Here is an 8,874-nt window from a genome sequence, read left to right on the forward strand (position 1 = left end):
CTCGTCGAAGAACTGCATGCTCCAGCGAGAAGAAATTTTCCACGAAGACACGTCATAGTTCGGGGATACGACGACCTGTGGCAGGCTGACATTGTCGAGATGCGCCCATACTCACATTTCAACAAAGGTTACCATTATATACTCACCGTCATCGATGTGCTGAGCAAGTATGCGTGGGCTGTACCGCTCAAGAGTAAAAGTGGAAGCGAGACGGCTGAAGTTATCGCCAAGATAATTCGAGAGAGCGGGAGATGTCCGAAAAACTTACAAACCGATATGGGGAAGGAATTTTACAACACCGACGTGCAACATCTCGTGAGGAAACACAACATCAATCATTATTCCACATATTCGGTGTTGAAGGCATCGGTCGTCGAGCGATTCAATCGCACGTTAAAGAATAACATGTGGAAGATGTTTACGTTCAACGGAACTTACAAGTGGATCGACGAGCTACCGCGTCTCATCGCGGAGTACAACGCGCGCAAGCATCGAACGATCGGCATGCGGCCCGTCGACGTTACTCCTGCAATCGCTAAAAGACTCTTAACCACGGTGTACAGCGCGATCAAGATCGCAGGTTTGACAAAGTTCAAAGTAGGCGATCGGGTACGCGTTAGCAAGCACAAGACAATTTTCGAGAAGGGTTACACACCAAATTGGAGCACCGAGGTGTTTAAGATCGTTAAAGTGCAACACACTAATCCAGCAACCTATCTGCTGGAGGATTATCGCGGAAAATCTATCGCTGGAGCGTTCTATGAGCACGAGTTACATCGCGTGGCTTACCCGGACACGTATCTCGTGGAGAAAGTACTGCGCAGGAGGGGAGACGAGGTCTACGTGAAATGGCTGGGATTCGATGGATCGCACAACTCATGGATACACAAGGACAATGTTATTTAATTCATGCAGATCGTATTTTAAAACATATGAAAAATAAACTATGTAAGAAATATTAAATAGATACATGTACAATATTTTTATTAATATCCCTTCCAACAATATAATATACGTTACATTACCTTACTTTATGTTACATTACGTTACGTTACCATACATACATACGTACATACATTACATTACATTACTTTACGTTATACTATTATATATTATATTACATTTTATACATACAATACACTACGTTTTCGGAGGGGGTATTTGATAATGTCCCCACGGTAACGTATCGATCGAATCGGGTATAATGTATCGCTTATCGTCGTACGGACTCAGAGCGATTTTCGTCTCGCGGATGGTGTGCACTTCATGCAATTTTGATCTTATACAGAACTGCTGTCGCGTCATTTCAATTTCGTCCTTCAGACACCGCGTGTAATCGTCGAACGTTATAGTACGCGCTACGACGTTACTCTTGACGCCTTTTGCTTTTTTAGTGTCTTTTTTACCATCCACCTTCAACGCATACATCTTCGCTCTGAGTCCAACGAATTCCGTCATGATCGCGCCATTGTTTTCGTCTTTCATTAAGCCTGGCACCTTCTTGTTCTCAAGTGGTATATCGTACGCGTTGTAAATCGCGTAATCGCTCGTGTCGAATTTGTCGATGTCGCTTTTCATCGTCTCGTATACATCGTCGCACTCTACGTGATATATCAGACTGTCCGTGGTGTACATAACTTTACACTTGTCGCGATACAACGGTAACATGTACTCGTGATGAAATTTATACAAACATGTTTTGGATATATCGAGGATGCACATACCCACGTAGATTGGTTTGTTGAACTTTATTTCGAGTTTTCGCATTTCTATTGCTGCTAGATTCTCCGAAAAGACGCTCCTGCTGTGAAAGTTTGGTTTCGCGATCATTACCTCCGCACCGTATCGTCCGTCCCAGTTTGTTAATAATCTTACATCGACGTGATTGCGCACATTCTCCATAGTTTTACCGAATACAGCGTTGTTCATTAATTTATACAAATTCTTTTCGAAATCGTTTTTTGCTTGCGTTCTAAATTTCGTATTGAGTTCGATGTAATCGCGAAGCCACGTAGATTGAGTGAATTGCAATACGCGATGTATCTTTGTGACGCGAAGGCCATGGCGCGTGCACTGCTGTAGGTTGCGGTAGTGTATGACGTAACGCTCCTTATTGTATAAAGTCGCGAGAAGCTTGTTCTCTCGTTTGCCGGGCGGCTTATCACTCGTCGGACAGAACGGTAGATCAGCGTGCGTATCATGCAGACACTGTGGATACTCGAGATCAACTTCGAGAATATAACCTGTGGGTGAATCCGAAGCGATCGCGTTCACGTCGAAGTTCGAGATGTTGTGACCCATCGAAAATCTGCGTAGGGCAATGGTTGACACATCGCCCAGCCGTACAAGTTATTTACATCGAAATACATCAGGTACGACGATGGTTTCGATGGATCGTGAGATTGCATGTACTTGTTATTGGCTTGCGCGTATCTACCGGAACATTGACTGAGGCCGCCGCGAATACCACGTTCGATAAACATTACCATATCAATGTCCGTGAGCAGTTCAAAATTTATGCGCGTATGCTTCAACATAGCGTCCCACGTGAAACCTGGTAGAGTGTAATAATGCGCTGGATCGAGTCCATAACTCGCGATGCAGCTATCGCGAAAATTTTCAAATATGTCGGCCAATAACAAGACATCGGTCTTTAGATACAGATCGCTGTATTCACCCAAGGTTTGAATGGAGAACCGTTGCCAGACGTTCACGGCGTGCGCGTAATCGCTTTCGGATACGGTGTCATCCGTCAATGAACTGTAAAACGAGTCGCGCGGTGGTAAACATGAGTCCTCCAACTTTTCGACGCAGTCAATGTACTCGTATGGAAAGACACCTTTTCGCGTCAATAATTCGAAATCTTGGTCGGATAACGCGGAAAATTTTGAACGTATAATTTTTAACTTATCCTTATTGAGGAAGGATACTAATTTTTCGAGACTTGTGCTAAGAAATTTGTATGAGCCGATGAATCTTAATTTGACACAAGTTTTCATATCTTTGTCTTCCGTGCTTTTAACATTTTTTGTAAACAAAATGTATTTTTCTTTTGTGATTGGAAGTAAGTCTACACGTCCTTCAAAAGCAGTGGCTATTTCATTTATAATAAAATGTGAATCGTAACCTGATAAATTATGAAAAACTATGGGAATGTGATATGAATTTTTATAATTCAGGTTACAGTCTGAGTGTGCGGGACCTCGGTACCTACCGGTTAAATGAAAGTGATCGCGTACCCGCGTGTCGTCTGGCGCGAACGGTTTCTCGCACACGTGACAGTGCGTTGCGCTGTTAAATTTTTCCCACTCGTCTCGCGTCAAATCCGCCATGGGTATATTAGTAGACAAGATAGGCTTTACGTTGTGAGCTAAACGTCTTAGCTCCTCGGCGAACCACGTGATACAATCTTTATCGCGACGACATCGATACGCGGATAACGAGTCGTCGTACGAGCACCGTACGTAATACCCGGCTGTATACCTCATGATGTTGATAGATACCAGACGTTCTTTTCAGGCGGATCCGCGTATATGATGAACGGGACTCGCTCCTTCATGCTGTGATTTTTGAAACTCAACCACTTGTCGTTATCACGTGGCAGTCGAATGGCACAGTTGTTCATCTCCTGGCAGTCGACGGTGTGGGCTGCCAATTTTTCACCCGAACTGAAATAGTGTAGACATCTGCGAAAAAGAATAATTTATTATTTTTTAATTGAAAAATATGAAATATCATAGAATAGAAATATCGTAGAATAGAATAGAAATATACTCACCGATCGCAAAAGTATTTTTTGTGTGCATTCTTATTAATCTGCGAGCTCATGAGGCGTGATAAATTTTTTTCCCAGGTGAAATGTCCCACGTTGGCATTTCGCGGGTCTTCCACGTACAACAAATTTACATGTTTGTTGTTTATCTTTCGGTCGGTGAGCTGTATTGGTAAGATTGTATGTTGATCCTTGTTTTTCTTGATGGCATACACATTGATGGAAATGCCGTTGAGATCTTCAAATTTTTTAATTTGACTCAACGACATTGGGAATTCGATGCCTTCTAAATTTAATTTTCTTTTATAAGGAGGGTACGAAGCTATTCTACATGTATTTTGCTTAACTGGATACAGCGCGGCGACCACCGACCACGCGAAGCACGCATTGTCCGTTGATTGAATGTTGATCACCGCTTTCTTTAATTTAATTTCTTGCAGTAAATCGATGTAACATCCCGTGCGCAATGGATTATATTTGTTTATGTTTAGCATTAAATTATGTATACGCGACAACGCCCACCCGCTGTCACGTTCCTGGAATTCCTCCAGCGATGCTAAAGTGGGCTCGATAACGCGCAACTCATACCACTCTTCCAAATCAGACTCGCGAAGGAGTTCATAGCTTCTCGAATAAATACTTTTGTTTGCGCGTTTATCACCCACCACAAACTCACCGTTGAATATTGTGTATATTTTTACACTGTCATGTTGTTGTATGACGTTCCACACATGATTTAATACAATGTTTCTCGCATCATCGAGAAATTTTCGCGGTTTAATGTGATCGGTATTGATCACCGCACCAGTCAATATGCGACTTTTGAAAGCCATATCTATATCTCGCGCCATCTGAGTCCTGTCTCACTCGCACTATATCCTGCACCAACATGCACGAAACGTCGACGTACCGAATCTTTCAGACCTTCGAGTCGTGCGATTTGAGCCGCCAACGAAGTTGGTTGCCGATGTTGGTTGTCGATTGATAATCGAGGCCGTTTATTTCGGCCTTGTTCTTCCAACACTTTGATAAACTCAACACATCGTTGCTCCCACGCGGCAAAATCTTCGATCGAATTCAGTCGCTCGGATTGCTCCTTCAACTCTTGCTCCAACAACTCGTGCTCCATATTCTCGTTTCCTTCGATTCAAAGATTCCAAAGACTGCTCGCTCGCTTGCTCGCTTGCTTGAGAATACTATTATTTTAACACTATTTTCCATCGTTTTATACTTTTCTTCTATCGCTTCTTTTCTCTTTTTTTAATCATTTCTTCCTCTTCTACTTCTACGTCACTGAGAGGTGGCATCCCTTAGACCCTTAGGTCTCAATAAGCTCAATAAGCTATTTGCTTATTAGTAAAAAAATTTCGTCCGAATGGTAACGTAAACCATGCCCCGACACATAGCTCGTCAAAGGACAAGACAATTTTAGGTCATAAATTATAGAAGTCTGTCATCGGCGCTCAATTTTATAATATTTGTATGTCTCTTTCATGAATAATTATCGGCTGAAAGTACCTCCACAAAAAAACAAACAAAGAATTTGTTCGTCCCTATTTTTTACCATCATTTTGAGAGATACCCCCGCCACTAATAATAGTATATCTACACATCTGGTGAAGCAAATCTCAAAATCTCAGGTACTTGTACTCATGCGTTCGTGCGTAAAAGAGTTTTGACTGTTTCTATCTTTACTCCCTCCCTCTCCACCTGAGCAGCTACGGGGACGGATGTTCCTGACACGTAGCTCGTCAAAGGGTTAGACAATTGTAGGTCATAAATTATAGCTGCCTGTCATAGGCATGCCATTCTATAACATTTGCATAAGAAACTCTTCGATACAAAATTTCTTTGGAACGCAGACATACTATGTATGCATATATGTATGTATGTGTGTATAATATGGAAGGAATATTAATCACACATTTTGTATTTTATATTTCAAATATTTATTTATTATATCAAGAGACACGGTAGTGTCTTGCGCCAAGTACACGCGGAGCGAGACCGACCGTGACTCTTTTACGCGACGCGACAGGTTGCGAGTACCCGAGATGTTGAGATCTCGATAACGAGTGAACGGATCAAGTTCTAAGTAGGCTTGATCGATAGCTTGGGGTCCAATTAGGGGGGGGTTTCTCTCATAATATTCCGCTACGTGCCCTACGAGCGGAGATATTGCGACGCAAAGTCCAAATGGGAAAATTTATTTTTAAGATACTTCTTCTACTTCTAACGCCGACTTATATGATGACGTCATAATCAGAAACGTCACTTTCACTTTTTCGACGCTGGCGGCGCAGGTATCGCCAGTTTCGATATCGCGCGCGTATTTCGAAATTAGGTCGATAGACTTATCGGTCAGGAGGAAGATTTCTATTTAGGTAAATTAGGTAATATATAATATATTGAGTCAACGGAAAAAAAGATTCTCTACGCTTGGCAGAAAGTGCCGCTAGGGAATTTTTAAGTCGATTCTTATGAATCAAGCTTGATATAATATATATGAAGTCAACGGAAAAGAAGGTTCTCTACGCTTGGCAGAAAGTGCCGCTAGGGAATTTTTAAGTCGATTCTTATGAATCAAGCTTGAATTCGATGTCTAGGTATCCCAGGTTGTCGATGACGAGATCCAGATAGTGCGCTTCATAGTTTTCGGTGTCCAGGTGTAAATAATACGTTGAATTCGATGTCTACGTGTCCCAGGTTGCCGATGACGAGGTCCACATAGTGCGCTCCGTAGTTTTCGGTGTCTACGTGTATTAATACCTTGAATTTGATGTCCACGTGTCCCAGGTTGCCGATGACGGGATCCAGATAGTGCGCTTCATAGTTTTCGGTGTCCATGTGTAATCGTACGTTGAATTCGATGTCTAGGTGTCCCAGGTTGCCGATGACGAGGTCCACATAGTGCGCTCCGTAGTTTTTGGTGTCTACGTGTATTAATATCTTGAATTCGATGTCCACGTGTCCCAGGTTGCCGATGACGGGATCCAGATAGTGCGCTTCATAGTTTTCGGTGTCCAGGTGTAATCGTACGTTGAATTCGATGTCTAGGTGTCCCAGGTTGCCGATGACAAGGTCCACATAGTGCGCTCTGTAGTTTTCGGTGTCTACGTGTATTAATACCTTGAATTCGATGTCCACGTGTCCCAGGTTGCCGATGACGGGATCCAGATAGTGCGCTTCATAGTTTTCGGTGTCCAGGTGTAATCGTACGTTGAATTCGATGTCTACGTGTCCCAGGTTGCCGATGACGAGGTCCACATAGTGCGCTCCGTAGTTTTCGGTGTCTACGTGTATTAATACCTTGAATTCGATGTCCACGTGTCCCAGGTTGCCGATGACAAGATCCAGATAGTGCGCTTCATAGTTTTTGGTGTCTAGGTGTAATCGTACGTTGAATTCGATGTCTAAGTGTCCCAGGTTGCCGATGACGAGGTCCACATAGTGCGCTCCGGTGTCGGTGTCTACGTGCATTAATATCTTGAAATTGATGTCTAGGTGTCTCAGGTTGTTGATGACGAGGTCCACATAGTGCGCTTTGTAGTTTTTGGTGTCTAGGTGTATTAATAACTTTAAATCTGAATGTAGGACACATAGATATCGAATTCGAGGTATTAATACACGTAGACACCGAAAACTACGGAGCGCACTATGTGGACCTCGTCATCGGAAACGTGGGACACCTAGACATCGAATTCAACGTATTATTATACCTGGACACCGAAAACTATAGAGCGCACTATCTGGAACCCGACATCAGCAACCTGGAACACGTGGACATCGAATTCAAGGTATTAATACACCTGGATACCGAAAACTATGAAGCGCACTATGTGAACCTCGTCATCGGCAACCTGGGACACCTAGACATCGAATTCAAGCTTGATTCATAAGAATCGACTTAAAAATTCCCTAGCGGCAGAATCAAGAGACACGGTAGTGTCTCGCGCCAAGTACACGCGGAGCGAGACCGACCGTGACTTTTTTACGCGACGCGACGGGTTGCGAGTACCCGAGATGTTGAGATCTCAATAACGAGTGAACGGATCAAGTTCTAAGTAGGCTTGATCGATAGCTTGGGGTCCAATTAGGGGGGGGGGGGGTTTCTCTTATAATATCCCGCTCCGTGCCCTACGAGCGGAGATATTGCGACGCAAAGTCCAAATGTGAAAATTTTTTATTAAGATACTTCTTCTTCGATCTACTTCTAACGCCGACGTCTTATATGACACTACAAAAAGGCGTGATATCCGTACAAAATTACCTTTTTCAAAAAAAAGGTAAAAAAATGCGCCAAGTACACGCATATTAGTATATATGTATTATGTTGTTACCTCGAAAAAAACAAAGTGGTAGTATTATACCTCGAAATAACACCCTGTACATATTGTTTATACAATGCGTAATACTGCAAAAAGGCGTGATATCTGTACAAAATTACCTTTTTTAAAAAAAGGTAAAGAAAGGCGCCAAGTACACGCATAGTAGTGTATATGTTGTTACCTCGAAAAAAAAAACAGTGGTAGTATTATACCTTAAAAAAATCTAAGTAACAAGTGGTAGACGGAATCTTTGTATCTTGAAAAATCTCGAAAAAACCTAAACAGTAGTATCTTCACCTCGAAAAAAAAAACAAAGTAGTAGTATTATACCTCGAAAAAACCTAAGTAACAGGTGGTGGACGTAATCTTTGTATCTCCAAAAATCTCGAAAAAACCTAAGCAGTATTATTTTTATTTCCAAAAAATTATTACTCAAGTGATACACATCACAAAATTACGTTACCTTATTAAAAAAAGAGTCGCGCTTCAAGTGATCTATTATTACAATTACAAAAAGAAATGATATCTTTTTTTAAATTACAGCGCCAATTACAGAGAACATATATTTTTCGAGATACAAAGATTACGTCTACCACTTGTTACTTAGGTTTTTTCGAGGTATAATATTACTACTGCTTTTCTTCGATTAGAATAAAAAATTGAATCATGAAGAATTACACAGAGGTAACAGTACAAAATACAAATATTTTATTAAAATATTTAAACCCAATAAGGGAATACAAGGTATTTAAATACAAAGTTTATATATGTATT

The 8,874-nt window shown here is 41.8% G+C and overlaps 1 protein-coding gene across 1 annotated transcript; it reads right to left on the reverse strand.

Annotated features, from left to right (window-relative positions):
- Nucleotides 1-1,140: 1,140 nt before the first annotated feature.
- Nucleotides 1,141-3,488, reverse strand: LOC139809399 (uncharacterized). Its single transcript, XM_071772260.1, has 3 exons — nt 3,215-3,488; nt 2,368-3,127; nt 1,141-2,308 (listed from the first exon to the last, which is right to left on the reverse strand). The coding sequence occupies exons 1-3, from the start codon at nt 3,486-3,488 to the stop codon at nt 1,141-1,143; spliced, it is 2,202 nt and encodes a 733-aa protein (XP_071628361.1).
- Between the last annotated feature and the right edge of the window lie 5,386 nt (nt 3,489-8,874).

This window comes from Temnothorax longispinosus, chromosome 3 (assembly GCF_030848805.1).
Source record: "Temnothorax longispinosus isolate EJ_2023e chromosome 3, Tlon_JGU_v1, whole genome shotgun sequence".
Taxonomy (NCBI): domain Eukaryota; kingdom Metazoa; phylum Arthropoda; class Insecta; order Hymenoptera; family Formicidae; genus Temnothorax; species Temnothorax longispinosus.

What these genes read in the sequence shown, in the direction of transcription:
- LOC139809399 (XM_071772260.1), bottom strand. Translation starts at nt 3,488, where the DNA reads ATGAGGTATACAGCCGGGTATTACGTACGGTGCTCGTACGACGACTCG. An exon ending in CGATCACTTTCATTTAACCG is followed by an intron (nt 3,128 to 3,214) that starts GTAGGTACCGAG and finishes ATAATTTATCAG; the next exon opens with GTTACGATTCACATTTTATT. An exon ending in AAACCATCGTCGTACCTGAT is followed by an intron (nt 2,309 to 2,367) that starts GTATTTCGATGT and finishes TGCCCTACGCAG; the next exon opens with ATTTTCGATGGGTCACAACA.